Here is a 20,767-nt window from a genome sequence, read left to right as displayed (position 1 = left end):
CTGCAGTATGTGCTTCTGCTTTGGTCTGCCGGGTGTGCGGGTGCACGTGTGTGTGTGTGTGCGTGTGTGTGTGTGCGCGCGCGCGCAAGCACGCACAGGCAGGAGAATTGCCTGACCCCTCAGAGCCTCGGTTTCCCCATCTGTGTACTGGGGAGGTAGGCCTTCCTTGGGGTTGCTGGGCCAAGGCGTCTGGCAATGGGAGGTGTGCCAGTTGACACCCACTGTCCTGGGAGTCTTGAGGTCAGTCTTGACTGTCTCTGGGTTTTCAGGCTCAGAGCCTTGGGGGAGGGCTGGGGGTGCTGGGGAAGGAAGCCGGGCTCTGTCTGTGCTTGATGTATGGTGAGATTTTCCGTGCTGCTGTCTGATGCAGGCTCAGCTGCCCCTGTTTGGTGAAAAATTGAGGTGGGGAAGAAATAAGCCCAGCACTCCCGCCGCTCCTGCTTCTGATTTCCCCGCCCCTGCGAGACATTCTGAGCAGACGCTGGGACAGACTTTCCTACGTGTGGACTCGACCCCCTGCTCCTGGCTTGAAGCCCCCAGGGATGCCTCTCTGCCTTTCCTGGGTGCTGGATGTCCAGGGCCTCCTGCCTTCCCTTCACAGCCGCGTCCTGTGTCCCTGACTGCAGACCCCACGTACCCCCAACAGCTGCCCGGTTTGCCTCCCAGTCCTCTGCCACATTCCCTGCCCAGAGACCAGGGTGGAAGTGGGAGATGGGGCAAGGACAGGAGGCTCTGGGGGTTGTCCTGGCCGCTGGCAGGCCCCAGCTTGGTGGGCCCATCAGGTCTCTGAGGCCCGGACAGAGGCCCTGGCAAGCCCTGGGTGCCTGGTCCCCCAGCGTCCACCACAAAAGTGGTGACGGGACAGCAGGAGGCCAGACTTGCACTTTTGCCTCCAGACAGAGGTCAGAGGCATCGCTGCCCCGGTTCTCCATGCCCTGCCTGCAGAGGGGATGTTTGCTGACCACTGGGGGCTTCAAGCCAAGAGCAAGGGGACGAGTCCACACGTAGGAAAGTCTGTCCCAGTGTTTGCTCAGAATGTCTTGTGGGGCAGGGAGATGGGAGGCAGGAGCTGCAGGGGACACTGGCTTATTTCTTTCCCACCTCACATTTCACCAAGGAGGGGCAGCGGAGCCTGCGTTAGATAGCAGCAGGGAAAACCTTCTCACCACACGTCAGGCACGGACGGAACCCCTTTTCCTTCTTCTGCGTCCCCATCGCTCCCCGAGGCTCTGGACTTGAAAACCGCCCTGGCCATGGCATTCTAGTGGGGTAGGGTGGACCTTCCTCCACTCACAATCAGGGAACAGTGAGGCCCCCCATGACCAAGCCCTCCCTGTAGGGACAGCAGGGTCCTGACACTGCGCTTGCCGTCCTCCCCGCTTGTCAGCCTCTCTGCCTGAGGCCGGAGCTGAGGAGGACACGGCTGACCCCATCCCCGCGGCCACAGCTGGGATTTGTCCCCTGTGTGCCTCAGCCCTGGCCCCGGCCGCCGTCCCCACGGGCCCTGCGCCTGCATGTGACGCTGGAAGGGGGACTCTGTGTCCTTCTGTGTCTTCAGGCAGGCAACAGAGCACTGTCCCGGGAGCACAGTCTGTCAGGCATGACGGCCTAGCAAAGAGGCAGTGACCAGCCCCTGAGGAGAGGCCCAAGACACCCAGGGGCTCTGCCTCGATGGGGAAGGGGCCTCCAGGCAGAAAACCAGTGAGAGGAGGCCCTGTGGAGGAAGGGAGCACAGCACACCCGAGATGGGGAGGGAGGCACAGCAGCGGTGCGGGATCACACCCACCACAACACCGCGCACGGTCACCTGCTGCGGTGAGGGGCCCGCTGGGTCTGAAAGGTGCAGGCGCTCAGCAACGCTGGCGTTCTCTCCTCTGGACCCCAGCCTTGGACACAGCCTCTGTGCTGGTTCTGGCGGGGGCCGCCTCTCCTGACCACACCCACTCTGTCCACAGGGCCAGGCATGTGAGGCCGCCGCGGGTCATGGAGAACCTCCCTGCTGTGATCACTGAGGAGCCGACCCCCATGGGGAGGGGTCCCGTGGGACCCTCAGGAGGGGGCAGCAGCCGGGACCACGTCTGGACGATGACCACGAGGCCCTCTGTGAGCTGGGAGAAAGCGGGGCCTGAGGAGGCCAAGGCACTGGGGAGAGGCGGTGAGTCCATCCCACCCACTTGTCCACCCCACCTGCCCTGTCCATCCGTCCTTCACCGCCCTGTCCGCCTCCAGGCCTCCTGGGGTAAGGGCTGGGGCTGGGGCTGGGGTCTGCTCTCCATCACTTCTCGTTTCCTTCCTCCGCGTGTGTTTACTGGAGCCACTGTGCCCGCTGAGTCACTTGAGAGGCCAGAGCCCAGCTCGTGTTTTTCCAGGGACAGGTCAGTGATAACAAAGCTGGCAAAGAACGAGACAGGGGCATTCGAACCCACATGTTCAGAGACCATTCCAGAAACAGTCCGATGGGTTTGGCCTTGGAACCCCTGAGGGTCCTCAGGACGAGGCATCCTCATTCCCCAGGAGGCACCCAAGGTGCAGAGAGGGAAGGGCCGGGCCGGGCCACCCTGCAGTCAGGGGCCGGGCCAGGACGCGTGCCCAGTCTCCTGAATCCCTGGGAAACCTGAAGGGTGGCCTAGGTGATCTCCAGGATCCCATCTTACCCTCATCCTGAGACCCTGAAGGGGAGGAGGGGAGAGGCAGGGGACACCAAGGCCTGTAAGCCTCTCCCTGGCCGGAGACAGCTGCGGCTGTGACCCCACCCTGGGCCGCCTCCTCCCAGTGTCCAGCCTCAGCCTGGTCTCCTCTTAGCTGCCCACGTCCCTGTCTCGGGACTCCAGGGCTTAGCACATGGTAGGTGCTCCGTCACTGTTCAAGGGATTGATGAACGAAGGATGTGTTTGGACAGTGGCGTGAAAACCTCAGATGCTGTCGTGGCTCACAGCCGGGTGTGGGAGAGTTTTATACCTGCAATCCTGCCCTTCCGCATGAGGGCGGAGATGGGAAGGGGTCGATGGCCTCCTGCCCTGAACATAAAGGGGAAGTGGTCTGCAGGCACCAGCCTGCCCGGCCAGGAAGGGCGGCTCAGAGGTTTGGGGCGGGGCCTGGGCCTGGGGAGCCCACCAGGCCACGGAATCACGTTCCCTCCAGGGCAGGCCTCACAGAAAGGAAGGGGCTGGGCCGTGCCCAGGGCCATGAGTGCACAGAGCAGGAGGGCCCTGGCCAGCCTCCCACAGGGCCCAGGGAGGAGCTGGGAGCCTCTGGGAATGGGAGTGGCGGGCGTTGGAAGCCTTTGCCCTGAGTGGCTGGGTATTTCTTCCTCCAGAGGCTCAGCAAAGCACTGTGGCATCGCCTCTGCCTGGAGCGAATCTCTGTGGGCCCAGCGCAGGGGAGCTGAGGAGACTCTCCCTGCTTTGGAGGCTGGGTGGGCCGAGGGAAAGCTGGCTTGGGGTGGGGCTCCTCAGCTCCTTCACCTCCTCGTCTTCTCTGGGCAATTTCAGATAGACATCAAAGGTGGCAAGAAATAGTGCAGATAATTCCATTTGCCCACAGCCACATTCCTTGAATGTTCACATTTTATGACTTTTACTTTGTGTGTGTACTCGTGTGTGTGTGTGTCTGTGCGTGTGTCTGTGTGTGTGTGTGTGATTTTCTTCTGATCCTTTTGGGAGTAAATGGCAGACACGATGCCCCTTCATCCTAAAAGGTGTCCATATTTCCTAAAACCAGGACGTTCTCTTACATAACCGCATTGTACTTATTTCAATGTTAATTTCCTGGTTTTAATAACGCCATCACCTCATCTACAGGCCTCATTCAGATCTTGCCATTTATCCCAATAATATCCTTTATAGCAAAAAAAAATATGTATATATATTCCTGGGTCACACCTTGTTTTCTGACACGACCTCTCTGAGGTACCTTTTAATCTGGGGGCTGCTGTTTTGAAGATACAGTTTGGATCTTTGTAGAATGTATCTCGATTTGAGTGCAGCCAATATTTCTTCACGATCACATTAGAGATTTGGGCAGGAATCCCACAGAAGCAATGTTTCTTCAGTGCAGACGATGTCCATTAGTCTCTGGCTGGTGATGCTAATTTTGGTTCCTTGGGAAAGGGGCGGCTGCCAGTTCTCCCCACTGCACGGTTATTTTTCTCCCCTCCGCAGTTAGTAAGTAATTGGGGGAACGACACCCTGAAACTGCGTGAATATCCTGTTCCTTGTCAAACTCGTGAAGCTCTACTGTCTCATCATGGGCTGGCCTGGCTGAAATAGTCCTTGCGACAGAGGCTGCCAGGCGGTGACTGTCTAATGAGGCAAGCCTTCTCCATTCAGCAATCAGTTTTCAACTGTAAGGAAGAGCTGTTCCGCTCCCCAGGTATCCACTGATTTAATTCAGCGTAGGCTCACACATCTTTAATCGAGTCTCCGGACTGTATACATCATTACCTATTTTGTCATTCAGATCACCCTAGATTTGGGTTTTCCATGTGTCTACTTCACTCAGTGGGTGCGTCCTCACTTTCTGGGACATGAGATGTTCCGGGCTCATTCTGCACTTTCCCTGCCACAGCCCTGGGATTGGCTGGGTCTCCAGGGAGCCCTGGCTTCTGAACTGGAGGATGATGTTTAGAAGCTGTTGGGCCGGACACCTATCAACTTCAATAGGGACGGCACCTTGTTCGAGAGGTTGAAGAGGAGACACAGAGCCAGCGACCATGACATAGGGTTGATTGAGAGGACTTCTATACAGGGTGGTTCAGCAGTGGCGGGCTGGACAGGCCCCCTGTAAAAAAGCATGCAGTTGGTATAGCATTTTCCCTTAGCACCCTCCCTCTACCATCCTCCACCTGGCAAGCCTCATCCAACCCTTCCAAACAAAGGGGCAAGATCTGCACAGCCTGCATTCCGTGCGATGAGCCAGGGGCTCAGATCTTCTTCACACGGGGAGTGAATCTCCAGGCTGGCTGCTGCTGGATTCTTTAGCACGAAAGTCTGAGCACACGTTCTTTTTAGCCCACGGGGGCATCCACGGGGTGTGTTTCGGTTACAGCTGTCAGGTACATCAACCAGCGGAGCCGAGATCTGAGCAACACACGCTTCTTTCCATTTGAGACATTTCTTTTTTGTTTTTGAGACGGCGTCTCACTCTGTCACCCAGGCTGGAGTGCAATATTGCGATCTCGACTCACTATAGCTTCCGCCTCCCGGGTTCAAGCAATTCTCCTGCCTCAGCCTCCCGAGTAACTGGGACTACAGGCATGCGCCACCCTACCTGGCTAATTTTTCTATTTTTAGTAGAGACGGGGTTTACCATGTTGGCCAGGCTGGTCTCGAACTCCTGACCTCGTGATCCACCTGCCTCAGCCTCCCAAAGTGCTGGGATTACAGGCGTGAGCCACTGCGCTCGGCCCGTTTGAGACATTTCTGAGTCCTCACTGCATGCCTAGCTCTGGGCTTGGGCTGGGGCTGCAGAGTAAGTGAGGCCTAAGAATGGGCTCTGGCCACACAGGGCAAGCGCACACCACCGCAGGCGGTCAGCAAATGCTGGTGTGAAGTGAACACTATCACTTGGGCGATGCAAGGCCCAAGGCCACTGTGGCTGAGCTGCGCCCAGGGCTCGGAGCGAGACGTCCAGGAGGCTGTGAAGACTGGCCACACAGAAGTTCACGACTCTCTGCTGCAGTTGCAGGTTTTCCTAATCAGATCCCCCTGGATCCTGAGGCCTGGATAGAGAAACTGCACAGGACAAAGGTGAAGTGCCCAGGCCAAGATGCAAACTCTGCAGGACCAATGGCCAGAGGGGTGACCCCCAGCAGGGAACCGAGCAGCCAGTAGGGGTCCATGTCCCGGCTCCCACCTGCACAAGCTGTGAGGCTGAGCCCATCTGTGGGCGGCAAGATAAAGTCCCCCCAAAATGCCCACGTCTTTATGCCCAGGACCTGTGCCTGCATTACCTCATCCAGCGAAAAGGACTTTGCAGATGTCATCAAAGGCAAGGATCTCGAGATGGAGAGAGGATCCCGGATGCTCCGATGGGCCCTCCATGGAATCACAGGGCCTTTGTAGGAGGAAGGCAGGAGGGAGAGGCAGAAAAGGAGATGCAGTGACAAAGCGGAAGTACAGTGGCGGCCACAAGCCAAGGGACATGTGCGGCCTCTTGAGGGCCAGGAGTGGATTCTCCCCAGAGACCCTGGGAGGAACAGGACCCTGTCCACACCCTCACTTTGGCTCTGTGAGGCGCATTGGAAGTTCAGAGCAGCGGGGTCCTACGAGTGGTGTGGTCTTAATCTTCTGAGTGTGGGGCAGCTTGTCACAGCACACTGGGAAATGCAGGCAGTTTCCCTCCTTGCTGGGCTCTGGGGAGACTGGAGGAAGGCAGCTGTGGGAAAGGCGGCTTGTGCGGGACAGAACTCACCTCTTTTCTTGCAGAAAGACCTGGAGCGTTTGGCGCCTTCAGGGCAGCCAGGCATTTGCTTGGTCTCCCCTAATCCTGGGAACCTGCTGTGTTGCAGATGAGGCTTCTCCCACCCGTGTGGCTGGGCCTGCCGCTGGGACCCCTCCCTGGCAGATGGGGGCTTATCCCACAGGTAAACATCCTGCGCCCCATGCAGGGCTTCAGGTTCAAATCTGGGCTGTGGCGCTCCCTGGGCATCCAAGAGTCTAACCCAGGGCTTCTCAACGTGTGGCCTCAGACTTCCTGCCTTAAAATCACGTAGGAGTAGAAGGAGGGGCTTGTTAAATGCAGATGCCCAGGTCCTGCACCCAGAGGGGGACATAGCCCCTGGGGGCTCCCTTAAGCATCCCTGTATGCGTCTGAACAAAGAGGGGACGTGGGTCCTGGGGGCTCCGTGGGTGACACCATGGGGAGGGGCTTCGCAGGTGCCATGTGGTAAGAAGTAGGTGAAAGTGCCCTCTGTGTGGTGGCGTGAGGCATCCAGGCACAGGCTTCCCAGGGATGGGATCTCCGCAGGGCACGGGCGGAGGGAGGCAGCCCCGGGCTGGGGGGCAGAGCCCAGAGGGGGCCCAGGAAGTTGTGGGCTGTGGAGGTGTTAAAAAGCCGCTCACCCTGGAGACCCCCTGACCCCCAGCTGGGGAGGAATGGAGACCCCAGCATCCACGTTGGCTTTTCACCTTTGCTTTGATGCCCGACTGTCCTCTGACTTTCCTTTTGTGTGGTCAGCACTGCTGGTGGCCACTTGGGATGACCAGGATGCGTTAGGCAATAGGACAGGTTATTTAGAATTTGAAAATGCAGGCTGGGTGCGGTGGCTCATGCCTGTAATCCCAGCACTTTGGGAGGCTGAAGCAGGTGGATCACTTGAGGTCAGGAGTTCAAGATCAGCCTGGCCCATATGGAGAAACCCCATCTCTACTAAAAATACAAAAATTAGTTGGCACACGCCTGTAATCCCAGCTACTTGGAGGCTGAGGCGGAAGAATCACTTGACCCCAGGAGGCAGAGGTTGCAGTGAGCCGAGATTGCGCCATTGCACTCCAGCCTGGGCGACAGAGCGAGACTCTGTTCTAAAAAACAACAACAACAAAAAAGGGATAATGCAATGCCCACCCTCTTATGGGAGCAGGAACTTCAGGCCATCACAGTGCAGGAACCATTGTGGAATGATGGGCTGGTGTCTCCTGTTGGAGGAGTGGATTCCAGATTCCAGAGGTGTCCGGACTGGCCCTTCCCCCATAGCGGGTGAGGGTGTTTGCTCAATGGTCCCTTAGCAGAAAACTCTCAGGCAGGTGCTTCAGGGTTAGTCAAAGGTGTGAGAATCCGTCTCTGCCTCTGTCTCATTTCCGTGTGTCTCTCCAGCTTTCCCTCCCTCTCTCCCTCCCATTTTCTCCCCTCTCCCTCCCTCTCTCCCTCCTGGTTTCTCTCCCCTCCCTCCCTCTCCCCCTCCCATTTTCTCCCCTCTCCCTCCCTCTCCCCCTCCCATTTTCTTCCCCCTCCTGGTTTCTCCCCTCTCCCTCCCTCTCCCCCCACCTGTTTCCTCCCTTCTCCCTCTTTCCCCCACTGTTCTCCCTTCTCCCTCTTTCCCCTACTTTTCTCCCTTCTCCCTCCCTCTCCCCCTCTGGTTTCTCCTCAATCCCTCCCTCCCCCCATCCCATTTTCTTCCCTCTCCCTCCCTCTCCCCACCCTCCCATTTTCTCCCCCTCCCATTTTCTCCCCCTCCCTCCTTCTCCCCCTCCCATTTTCTCCCCCTCCCTCCCTTTCCCCCTCCTGGCTTCTCTCCTCTCCCTCCCTTTCCCCCACCCAGTTTCTCCCCTCTCTGTCCCTCTCCGCCCCCGCCCCCATTTTCTCCCTTCTCCTTCCCTCTCCCCGTCCCAGTTTCTCCCCTCTCCCTGCTCTCCTTCTCCCGTTCTACTACTCATTCTCTTCCCCGTCTCCCCCACTTCTCCCTTTGGCTCTGTAGAGGCCAAAGCCCCTGGAATGACACTGCCTAGAGATCTGGGGCGGAGTCTTGACCTGGAGGATGGGGAAGCCTTTTTCCTCTGTGTTTCCAGGCACTGGGAGGGATAGTGCACAGGGCAGACGGGGTCACAGCCCCGGGAGCCTGGATTCTGGTGGGAAATTGCCAACCTCAGACGTTGAGGAGGGGGGTGGATCTCAGGAGCTCCGCAGCCCCCGTGGCGGGTGGCCCCCGAATGGGACCCAGCAGACAGAGCCCACGCCCACCCCTGCGGAAGGTTCAGCTGGACGGTGCCACAGGGACGGCCCAGAGCAGGGGTGATGGGTCGGACCGTGCCGTCATGGGGTCCCAGTGGCTCTGCACAGATCAGGGCACAGACAGGAGGGAGGGCCAGGTGTGGACAGCTGCCCAGGTCAGACCCGCCGAGGCTCGGAACCAGGATGGGGGCAGGGGTGGGGTGGGGGGTGGAGCCCACGGGGTTGCTGGTGGCTGATGTGGTGTGTGAGTGGGAGGTGTTATTGATCTGGACAGGGGTGGGGGCCTCTGCCCTCTGAGAGACAGGGAGGAAGTGGAGTGGCTTAGGGAGGCGGAACTGAGGTTTCCAAGGTGCTTATGGGGTGTGTGCTGGAGGTGGGTGCCCCCATGGTCCCAGACTCCCCACCTTACAGTCACCATGGGGGTGGAAGAGGGGCTTGCTAAATGCAGCTGTCCAGGTCCTGTGCCCGCAGGTTCCGATGCAGCAACCCTCTAGGGGCAGGGCGCTGAGGGGAAGGGTTGGAGGTCACGGTGACAGGGAGGAGAGACCATCTGTGTGCAGTGGTTGCTGTGCTGGCCTGGCCTGCAGGGGACATGAGTCCACTTGTCTCCAGCACTCCATAGGACAGGCACTCATCCCGAAGGAAACAGGCTGGGAGCTAAGCAGCAGTCTAAGGCCTTTTTAGGGGTGGGGCAAGGTTGAGATCTAAACCCAGGAGCCCACTGCCCAGGCCTTCGGGGTCAGGTGTGTGGGTTGGAGGCTGGCAGGGGGAGTACAGTGTCCCACAGACCTCTCAGCCCAGGCTAGACCAGCTGCCCACTCTCCATCTGCCCCTCCAGACCTGACCCTGCAGCTGCTGGCTGTGCGGAGGAAGAGCGGGCTACAGGACCCCGGCCTACAGCAGACCCTCCGAGGCCAGCTCCGCCTGCTGGAGAATGACAGCCGGGAGATGGCCCGCGTGCTCGGGGTGAGTAGCCTTCTAGGGCCTGGGCAGGGATGGGAGCTGGAGTCGGGGGCAGGGAGGGACTGAGGTGCAGTGTCTGAGACCGGGGACAGAGGACACAGGCCTCAGAGAGCAAGAGCCACTCGGGAGAGTGGTGGCCTCGGAGGGAGGGGAGGCTGTGATGCCCAGGGGATGGCAAAGGGTTGTTTCTCCCACTTGCTTCGTGGGGGACACTGTGATCGTCCCCTCTGCTCTCCCACAGCCCCAGCACAGGGGACCTCGGGCTGTCGCTTTCTCCACCTGTCCTCCACTCGCAAGGACTGTCAAAGTCTCTTTGATGGGGAGTTAAGAACAAGTGTGAAGTTAGTCTTATTATTTTTTTCCTGGCAACAAAGCCAGCATCCTGCGGGCCTCTGCACACACCAGCGTTCTGGGGAGGCTGGCACAGGGTGTGTCTGGGCCTGGCAGACCTCCCCATGGCTGAGGGCCGGGGGCTTGGGAGCTGGGCTGGACATTACCACCACTGACTGGGGTTGAACCAGCCTGGCCTTGGCCGGTGCCTGTTAGCCTCTATGAACCCTGCTTCCTCAGCCACACACTGGGGATGCTTAGAATTACGTCCCTAGGAGCTGACTTGAGGGGTATGTGATTAACTCACACCAAGCACCTGCAGGGTGCTGGACACATAGTACCTGCTCGACACGTGGGGCTGTGGTGCGTGATGTCGGGCACAGGTGCACTGAGTCAGTGTGCTGGCTCTGGGTTTGAATCTCAGCTGAGCCACTTACAGAGGTCAGACCTTGGATGAGAAATGGAGCCTTCAGCGGGACATGGTGGCTCACACCTATAATCCTAGCACTTTGGGTGAATGAGGAAGGAGGATCACTTGAGCCCAGGAGTTTAAGACCAGCTTCAGCAACATAGGGAGACCTCGTCTCTACAAAACATAAAAAAGTTAGCCAGGTGTGATGGTACACACCTGTGGGAGGGTAAAATGGGTGGATTACCTGAGCCCAGGAGGTTGAGGCTGCAATGAACTGTGATTGTGCCACTGTACTCCAGCCTGGGCGGCAGAGTGGGACCTCATCTCTAAAAGAAAAGAAAAGAAAGAAACAGGGCCTTATTTTTTGTCTCTCAAATGGAGACTCTAATAGTGCCCCGTGACACATACTTCCCGAGAAGAGCTGTGTTAGCTGCTGTTATTTTTCATGTGCCTATCAACACTGATGAGTAGAAATCAGAGGAGAGGGGATGCTGGCTGGGGAGATGGAAATCAGAACTGATGCTGCAGGTGGGGCTGGGAGCACAGCTGAACAGGAACCAGCTTAGGTGGGGAGAACAGGCGGTCACTGGTGTGTGTGGGATAAGGCAGGTGGAGTGCTGAGGCAGAGGCGTAGAGGGTGAGGGGCCAGGGCATGGGGGCCACATGAGCTCTGGGAAGGGCAGGAGCTTCTCCCCACAGGCTCTGGGGAGCCATGGCTGGCTTGAGAGCAGGGGAGGAGCTGACTTGGAATGTGAAGGAATCTGCCCTGGGTGTGTTGTGCCCCGCTGGGGCCACGTCTGTGAGATGTCTCTGTCATGTGGACTTATCCTCCTGACAGATGCCCCAGAGCTCCTGGGGCCCTCTCGAATTCCTATTTCTTTCTCTTAAGGAATTATCAGCCAGGCTGCTGTCGATCCACAGTGACCAGGACCGGATCGTGGTGACATTTAAGACTTTTGAAGAAATCTGGAAGTTTTCCACCTACCACGCTCTTGGTAAAGAGGTGACCCTCCCAGAATTGGTCATGGGGATGCCTGTTGGAAGGTGCTGGTTACACACCATGCACTTAGATTACAGATTGGTGCTTTATTTATTTATCTATTGTTTTAAGACGAAGTCTCACTCTGTCACTCAGGCTGGAGTGCAATGGTGCAATCTTAGCTCACTGCAACCCCTGCCCCCTGGGTTCAAGCGATTCTCCTGCCTCAGCTTCCTGAGTAGCTGGGATTATAGGCACAAGCCACCATGCCCAGCTAAATTTTTGTATTTTTAGTAGAGATGGGGTTTCACTATGTTGACCAAGTTGATCTCAAATTCCTGGCTTCAGGTGATCTGCCCGCCTCGGCCTCCCAAAGTGCTGGCATTACAGGCATGAGCCACAAATCCATGCTTTAGAGCAGGCAGGTTCACAAAGGCCTCACCAGCGAGATAGCAACACTGGTGTGCGCACCTGGTGCTCAGGGAGCAATGCCGGGTAGGCGGAGTCGTGGACGGATGTGGGTCTTTGTTGCAGGAATGATTTAGGCTGTGCTTCTAGTTGCCTTCACACGCTGCCTTCTGTAATTTCACTCAACCACAACTTGAGGGAAGCTGCCATCCAGTGGCCTCAGTGCTGACCGGGAAAGCTGTTATTTGAAAGCTGACCCACGTGAGCTCTTCCTGAAACATTCCCTGCTCCATTTGGAGGAATTCCAGGCTCTAACGGAGCCTCCCTGGGGATCTTGCTGTACCACCCTTGATTTCAGGGCCGAGTAAGTTAGGGAATAGGAATTGTAGCCACAATTCCCCGAGCACCAGTGAGCAGGGCTGACGCTCATCCCCCTTGGCCGGTTCTTGGAGGAAGTGGCTCATCCTTGGCTGCCCATCCACAGTGGTGGCCATTGTGGGCGGGGCAGGGGGGCGTCCATCCAGAGGGCAGCAGGCTTCCCGTCCCCGTCTTTCAGAGTCCACTGTACGCTGAGTGTGGAGGAAGGATTCTCACGTCACTTGCCTGTGCCTTAAGTGTGCACCGAGCCTCCTAGTTCAGCTGCAGTGAACGAAGGCTCACTGTCCCAGACCAGAGTGGGGAGCTTGCAGCATCCCAGAGACAAGGCTTCAGCTGATAGAAATGGAAACAGATATCAGCTCATAACGCGGGGTGGGGCTCGCGCATGTGCGTTTGAGACTCACCTTGCTGCTAGCCTGCACCCCCCACGGCCTGCACGGCCCCGACCACATGGTCTCTGTCTCACAGAGGGGGATACGGAGGCGTGGGGAGGTCACATAACTTGACCATGGTTGCCGCTGGTGGGTGGTGGAGCTGGGCTTGACCTCTCACAGCCTGGACGGTCAGGCTGTGTGGCCAGCACTGTGTGCACCTCAGGGCGAGTCTCCCTGGACCTGGTCAGTGCAGGGCTCAGCTAACCTGGGGCCACGCAGGCTTCCCTGCCTCCCTGCCCCTCTTCCAGAGCCCTCAGGTGACCGGGCCTTGCCTCCGCAGGCTTCACTCATCACTGCCTGGCAAACCTGCTTATGGACCAGGCCTTCTGGCTGCTCTCGCCCAGTGAGGAGGAGGAGACGGCCATCCAAGTCCATGTCGATGAGAACGCCTTGAGGCTGACCCACGAGAGCCTCCTCGTCCAAGAAGGTGAGTGTTGCATGGGGTGATGGCCAAGATCCAGCTGTGCGGGGCACGCCCGGGCCGTGGGGTGACAGCCTGGATCCCGCTGTGCTGAGCATGCCTGGGGCTGTGGGCTGCGGAGCCTCTGGAGGCTGAGGGATGTTTCAGGCAGGGAGGTGTGCTTGGTGTGGCACTGTCACTTAGTGGTAGAGACCCTGGCCAGCCCCCAGGGACACAGAGGTGCCTGGGACACAGCGGAAGAGAGGTTCTGTCTGGTGCCAGCCCCAGCTCGTGTCCCTGGCGTGGCTGCTGCACTAGCCTCGTGGTTGGCCCCGAGTCTGAGGTGGGGACATGAGGCTGTCTTTCCTACCCAACCACAGCCGGAGAGGGCTGCCAGCGGTGGCTGGGCTCACGGGGGCAGTCCACACTCAACAGAAGGGCCCTGGGGGTCCCACGTTTGGCTCCGCATCGCACAGTCAGGGAAACTGAGGCCCAGGGCGAAGGTCTGAGGCTGAGCCAGCCTCACACAGCACATGGAGGCTGAGCTGGGACCTCGCCCCGGGCCCACCTCCCCGTCTGGGCCCCTTTGGGTTTCTGTGCCTGCAGATACTGGGGGAGCCACTCCTGCGGGTGCTGCCTTCGTTGTCTGTCCGGCAGGGGTGTGGGGGGCAGGGCCACAGCTGCGCCCAGTCCAACCACCCTCAGTGACCGCCTCCATCCTTTTGAAGGGCCCTTCTTTGTCCTGTGTCCTGACCACCATGTGAGAGTGATGACGGGTCCCCGGGATGCAGGAAATGGCCCCCAGGCCCTCAGGCAGGCTTCGGGGGCTCCCCAGGGAGAGGCGGCCCCGGAAGCAGACTCTTCACCACCGAGCCCCAGCGTGTCCTCCGAGGAGGTGGCAGTGGCAGCCGCCCCGGAGCCTTTGATTCCGTTTCATCAGTAGGTACCGGCCTTTGCTGCTCTGAGAGCCGTTGGCCTCACCGAGACTCCCAGACCCGGGTCATCTGGAGGTCAAGGGGATGGACAGGGAGTGGTGGGAGCCCCGGACAGACCTGGCCATGGACTTGTTCTGCTGCTTCCCAGCGGTGTGGCCTCTGCAAGTTGGCCACCTGTCTGAGCCTCTGGCCTGCCAGCTGCATGATAGGCCAATGACATCCACCTGGCAGGGCTATCCTGGGGTTCGATGGCACAGGAGGTGTGGCATGAGCTCTTACCAGGCTCATCCAAAAAGCTTTTGAGGAAGTTACATAAAACATGTGTACCCAGAGTGAGAAGGCACAGGGGACCCAGGGGTAGAGCCAGGGGATGTGAGGACAGGTGACATGCAGACTTCTGTTCACTGGCTGAAGCAGGGGCATTAACTTGGGTTGGAGCTTCCTGGTAGCCAAAGCAAAGAGAGAACCTCAGTCTCTTGATTTGCAGTATCTCAAATGACAGGCTGTGGCTTGGCTTCTCTCATTACTGAGACCCAGGAGGAGCTTCTCCTAAGAATCCTCCCTATGTCCTCTGGCCAGTGGCATCCCAACAGGGGACACTGAGTGTGCTCTGCCCTCTGGGAAAGAGGGACTATCAGTCATCTAGTTCAGCTTCGTTTTTTTCTGGCTGAAGGAACTGAGGCCGAGAGAGGAGTGATCTGTCCAGGTTATATGGCAAAGTCACAGTAGTGCTAGGATTTGAATCCAGGCCTCCAGAGCCCCAGGCTGGGGTCTCCCTCACCCCTCTCTGTGCGGAGCTTGGGGAGGCAGGTGCTTTGGGGGTCTGCAGGGTTCCAGGTTCACAGGGGTGGTGGTGTTTCCAGGATGAGGGCCCTAGGCTGAGGGACATGGGGCTCCGTGGGAGCAGTGCCACACACACGGGGCCCGAAGGCCACACAGCCGGGCAGGCGTGTGTGTGGGTGCACATGTGTGTGTCTGGGGAGGTGAGGGACCTGCTTGGGTTGCTGGGGGCGGCTGACCTGTCCAGTCTCTGCACAGGATGTATCTGCCCCAAATCTGAAATCCCGCAGCAAAGACCTCCCTCTTCTGGTTCCAGGTGGGCTCTTAGGGTCCCCCAGGACCCCATCGATGACGCCATGGGTGGCCCTGTGACGCCCGACAACCCGCTGATGGGTAAGTGTTTCCATGGGCCTCTCTTTCCCGGGGAAAGGTGTGTGCCGCGGAGCAGCACCAACATTTTGGAAGTTGTCCTGAACCCTTCCTGAGCCAGAGAGAGAGAGAGAGAGAGAGAGAGAGAGAGGGAGGGAGGGAGGGAGAGAGAGGGAGGGAGAGAAAGCTATTAGGTAGTGCAAAAGTAATTGTGATTTTTGTTATTACTTTCAATGGCAAAAACCACAATTACTTTTGTACCAACCGAGTCTTCTCCAGCTTGTGAGGTTATAACTGATACTCAGGAACTCTGGGGGCTGATGCAGCTTCACAGGATGCTCAGTGAAGCTGCACCAAGGCCCCTGGCCACTGTTTCCGAAGAGCTCCCAAATGTCACTTCTCAGACAGTGCAACCCAACAGTCTCAGACTCTATCCTTCCGTCACTGTATGAAACGCCTGGAAGGCCCTGCGTCGAGGTGGGCTGGCACTGGCAGAATTTGCCCCATGCACTAACAGAGGACTGTGGCTGTGTCCTCTTTGTGAAAAGCTGGCACTGCCAGCAGCCCTTCTGCTTGGATGCCAGATCCAGCGCTTTTTGCTCTGTGCCAAGCTGCCGGTGTCTGGATGGCCTGTGCACCTGTCAGGAGCGGGGTGGGGAGTGGGTGGGGAGTGGGCAGGGCTGGGGGTTGTGGCTGCAGAAGGAAAGGAGGAAAGAGCCTTGGTTTTGGAGGCTGATGGCCGAGGAGGAAAGAGCCTTGGTTTTGGAGGCTGATGGCCGAGGCTCATTTATCAACATCTCTGAGCCTCCATTTTCCTCATCTTCAATAGAGGGATAAAAACATCCCCTCTGAGGACCACGGAGACGTTCCCTGTCTCATTGCGGAGGCCAAGCTTTACTACGAACCTCCTAGCAGCCAAAAGATGAATTCCCCATGGTCCAGGGTGGCTGGCATCGGCCCTGTCTGCCCGCTCAGGCCCCTATTTGGTCTCCCTGGCGCTCACCGTGTGGCTTTCTTCTGTAGCTGTGGGCCTGGCCTGGGCCTTGGCAGACTTCCAGGGCTCGGGGCCCGAAGAGATGACCTTCCAAGGTGGCGACCTCATCGAGATCCTTGGGGCGCAGGTGCCCGGCCTGCCCTGGTGCGTGGGCCGACACGCAGCCTCGGGCCAGGTGGGGTTTGTGCGGAGCGACCTCATCAGCATGCAGGGCCTCGTGTCCGAGTGAGTGGCTGGAGCCCTGCTCCTTTCCTGAACCCACCCCCATCTCACCGAAGGGGACATTGTTGCGTCCACCTGGCTTCCCAGGTGACAAGCCTGGAAATCGCTGTGGACGATGCCTAGTCTCTTCCCTTGTCCTCAGGCTGCTGCCCCCTCAGCCCCAGTGCCTGACTCCAGGGTTCCCCAGTGTCCTTCCTCCGGGCTGCTCCAGGGAGAGCGTCCCTCGAATGCCCACCTGCCCATGTGCATTATCTTCCCGTGGCTGCCGTGATAAGGCACTGCACACCAGGCGCTTAAAGCAGCAGAAATGTGCTCGTTCAGAGTTGTGGAGGCCGAAAGTCTAAAACCAAGGCCAGAAGGGCCACATTTTCTCTGGAGTCTCTAGGGGAGGGTTCTTCTCGCCTCTTCCAGCTCCTGGTGGCCGCGGGCGTTCCTTGGCTTGTGGCCACATCACTGCACTCTGCCACCATCTCCATGTGGCTGTCTTCCTCTGGGTGTCTTCTGTATTCTCTTCTTATGAGGGTGCCCGTCTCCTAGCGCCCATCCAACTCCAGTCTGACCTCATCTTAGCTGAACTAATTACACCTGCAAAGATCCTTTCTCCAGAAAAGCTTACCTTCTGGGGTTCCGAGAGATGTGAATTGAGGGACACAATGTAATCCAGTACACACGTCGCCCTCCTCCGTAAAGCCCCAGGAAGCTTCTGGGCCCAGCCTTGCGGGCCCCCATGGCCAGGCTGGCCCTCGCCATCAGCTCACCAGAGTGCAGCTGCACAGAGTAACTCGTGCCTTCTAAAACGGCTCTGGGTGACACGTGTGCCCTTCTGCCCGGGATGCCCACTCTCCCCGACCCCCCTGTTCTCCTGGGGCCTCCCATCAGCCCCCGTGGCTCCTCTGTGGGGGCACTCTTCTGGCCATACGCCTCTTCCTATGTGATTCCCACGCCGCCCATGACCTGCCTGCCCCCAGCCGGGGAACTCCAAGAGAAGAATTCCCTGGTCACTTCTGTGTCCTCACTGCCCAGTGCGAGCAACAGCAGGGGGTCTTTGGAGAGGAGTCAGCTGTGCTCATCCTTTGATGGAATTCTGTTTCCCTGGACTTGAGCTTCTTCAGACCTCGGTCAAGGAGCACAGAGAACGTGGGTGCGTGGAGAGTCCACTTTCTGGGTCATATGACTCTGGTCCTGGCCCCACCAATGAGATGCTTGTCTTCAGTGGTCCTTTTCCATGTTTGGGGCTGCGACAGACCAACACCTCTCAGACTGGGTCTCAGAGGCCATTTGTTATCATGCCTCATCAAGCTATGCACTTGTTCCCCTCATGGAAAGGGTCCGTCTGCTCTGGTACCTCTGGCACCTGTGCATCAGAAGCAGCTGAAAGCTGGCTAGGCCATGCTCTGATGGCAGGAGCTACACCAGCAGTTCCCAAAGCATGTTCTCACCCACTACTCCATCACAGACTTCATCGTGCCCTAAGCAGTGGGGAAAAGCTTTGTTCACATCCCTTGTGGGTGATCCCAGGGATTCCCAGCACAAACAAGGTATCTTTTTCCTGTTGAAATGCCTTTCCCACACTTACATAACCTCCAGAATCCTCTTCTCACACAACCCTGTTTGCTTTTGGCTGAGCTGGTGTTCCACGGGACACTGTCTGGGCATCCTTGGTCTAGCTGATCCCTACCATTTCCGACGGAGACCACAACTTCTCAACAGGTCACTGGGGGCCGTGTGAAGTCAGCATGTACTGAACTTAAAAAGGGTCAGAGAAGAGCTGGGGAATGAGCTAGTTTGTTCCCTTCCTTTAACCCAGAAGGATGACAGGGCCAGGTGCCATTGGTCCTGTTCCCGGATGGAGAAATTCTGACTTCTCTCATCCACTCAACAAATGTTTGCTGAATATCTTTCCCAATCCAGACCCTGGATTTTCATCTTTTATTTAATGAACAACCTGGTGGCTCTTCTTTTTTTTCGTTAACTTTATTTTTGACGCAATTTCAGACCTAGAAGAAAATTGCAAAAAGAGTACAACATTCCCATATGCCCTCACCCAGATTGCACAAATGTTAACATGTTATGATATTTGCTTTATTACTTTCTCTCTTTCACTTCTATTTTTTTCTAAACCCTTTGAGAGTCAGTTGTAAACATGATGTTCCTTTACCCCTAAATAACGCAGTATGTGGTTCCTAAAACCAGGACATCTGCTTATGTAACCACAGTACAACTGTCGAAATCAGGAAATTAACACTGATACAATGCCATTATCTACAGATCTTATTCAGATTTTGCCAGTAGTCACAATGATGCCCTTTATAGACAATGAAAATTTCAGACCTCGTGTTCTATTCAGATGTCCTGTCTTGCCTTCTTAATATGAAACAGCTTTTCAGTCTTTCTTTGATGTTTTTAAAGAATATAGGCCCGTTATTTTGTAGAATGTGCTGTAAGCTACTCTAAGTTTTTTTAAAATCTCAATAAGATGCTTTTCAAAGTTTCATATTATACTGGTAATTTAGTCCTATAAGCAAAAATTGCCTCCTTTCTCTTTCCCTCTCTCCCTCTCTCCCTCTCTCCCTCTCTCTCTGTTTCTTCCTGTAGTTCTTCTCCCTGACTTTATGAGAGTGCCCTGAGTTTATGTTGGGGAGCATTGAGGTTGTACAGAATCAGCAGGAGTTTACAATGTGGAGAGATTGGATTGGTTCTGCCTGCAGCTGTTACAGGAGACTTCATAAGGGAGGGGACATTTGGGGTGGGGCTTTGAAGGCTGTCTAGGAGCTCACTGTCCTAGGACACCATTACCTGTTTGCATCTGTTGCAGCCTTTCCTGCTTTTGGGTATCTGACCCTGGCCAGACAAGGCACCCCTTGAGGGCAGGATCTGTTTTTTTTTTTTTTTTTTTTTTCCAGACGGAGTCTTGCTCTGTTGCCCAGGCTGGAGTGCAGTGGTGTGATCTCGGCTCACTGCAACCTCTTCCTCCCGTGTTCAAGTGATTCTCCTGCCACAACCTCCTGAACAGCTGGGATTACAGGCTCATGCCACCATGCCTGGCTAATTTTTGTATTTTTGTAGAGATGGGGTTTCACCATGTTGGCTAGGCTGGTCTTGAACCCCTGATCTCAAGTGATCCGCCCGCCTCAACCTGCCAAAGTGCTGGGATTACAGGCGTGAGCCGCCGCGTCCGGACTTTTTGTTGTTGTTGTTTTTAAATCTCTGTCTCCACCCCGGGCAGAGAGTAGTGCTCCGAGACTGTCAAATCAAGGAATGGAAATGCGTCTTAGTGTGAAATGCCAACTTCGCAAATATGTTATTTTAAATAAAGCACTTCATTTTTTCCAGGTTGGAAAGTGCAATTTTTCTCAATGAGGAAGAAAAGTCATTCTTCAGCGAGGGCCGCTTTTCTGAGGAGGATGCCAGGCAGTTGCTGAGGCGGATGTCGGGCACTGATGTCTGCAGCGTGTACAGCCTGGGTGCGTGTGGGCGATGCCTGTGGCAGGGCTGCTGCCCTCCCCTTTCCCTTCCGCAGCCCCCACTGCCTTGTCCATCCACAGATAGTGAGTGCCAGCCCCCAGGCGCTGAAAGGTGAACAGACAGAGGCTGCCGCTGCCTCCAGGGCACACAGGGGCTACAGAGAAGCCAGACAGGAGAGAGGATGGGTGAGGGGCTGGGGGTGTGGGAATGTGGCCCTGAGTCTCCCGTGGGCACCAGGGAAGCCCTTCCTACCCTGACCCCAGGCACCTGCCTGAGACGCTGGGCAAGGGAGAGGGTGTGGACCTGGTTCTAATTTGCCAGCCCTGAAGGCTCCTGTTCGGGGCCCAGCCCTTTGCCCACTGCGCTTTGCCCGGGTGAGGGTGACTTTTCTCCTCGCCACAAGACAAAGAACCCAGGCTGTGGTGTGACCTGGTCACCTGGCTGCCAGGGAATGTCATGGTGGGATCCCAGGGCTGCCGCCTTCTAAGGACAGAGATAGTCCCTCTGACCTCAGTGCCCCTCTGTGTGCGAAAGGTTTCTCTGGGGGCTGCAGAGCAATGCATGGATGAAGGTGGTACGTCATCCATAACATAAAGAAACATGGCAGAGGTCGTGCTGTTTGCTGGGTGTAGATAAACACAGATGTGCCTACACACCCCCCTTTTTTTTTTTTTTTTTGAGACAGAGTCCTGCTCTGTTGCCCAGGCTGGAGTGCAGTGGCATGATCTTGGCTCACTGCAACCTCCGCCTTCTGGGTTAAGCGATTCTCATGTCTCAGCCTCCCAAGTAGCTGGAACTACAGGCACATGCCACCACACCTGGATTAGTTTTGTATTTTTTTGTAGGGACGGGGTTTGGCCATGTTGGCCAGGCTGGCATTATAGGGTGTAGGTGTTGTGGGGTGGGGTGTTACAGGGTGTAGGTGTTGTGGGGTGGGGGCATTACAGGGTGTAGGTGTTGTGGGGTGGGGCGTTACAGGGTGTAGGTGTTGTGGGGCGGGGGCGTTACAGGGTGTAGGTGTTGTGGGGTGG

At 57.0% G+C, this 20,767-nt stretch overlaps 1 protein-coding gene across 1 annotated transcript in view; it reads left to right on the top strand.

Annotated features, from left to right (window-relative positions):
* Window positions 1-20,767, top strand: part of SH3TC1 (SH3 domain and tetratricopeptide repeats 1) — a 45,453-nt gene that overhangs the window by 3,935 nt on the left and 20,751 nt on the right. The window contains exons 2-10 of the mRNA XM_025386336.1: window positions 1,956-2,155; window positions 6,509-6,583; window positions 9,506-9,633; window positions 11,262-11,367; window positions 12,852-12,998; window positions 13,700-13,910; window positions 15,003-15,079; window positions 16,079-16,274; window positions 19,605-19,754. Coding sequence (XP_025242121.1) covers window positions 1,984-2,155; window positions 6,509-6,583; window positions 9,506-9,633; window positions 11,262-11,367; window positions 12,852-12,998; window positions 13,700-13,910; window positions 15,003-15,079; window positions 16,079-16,274; window positions 19,605-19,754 — 1,262 coding nt within the window. The 5' untranslated portion in view covers window positions 1,956-1,983. The remainder of the gene's footprint in view (window positions 1-1,955; window positions 2,156-6,508; window positions 6,584-9,505; window positions 9,634-11,261; window positions 11,368-12,851; window positions 12,999-13,699; window positions 13,911-15,002; window positions 15,080-16,078; window positions 16,275-19,604; window positions 19,755-20,767) is intronic.

This window comes from Theropithecus gelada, chromosome 5 (genome assembly GCF_003255815.1).
Source record: "Theropithecus gelada isolate Dixy chromosome 5, Tgel_1.0, whole genome shotgun sequence".
Lineage (NCBI taxonomy): Eukaryota > Metazoa > Chordata > Mammalia > Primates > Cercopithecidae > Theropithecus > Theropithecus gelada.
This window is presented reverse-complemented; position numbering and strand designations above follow the sequence as displayed.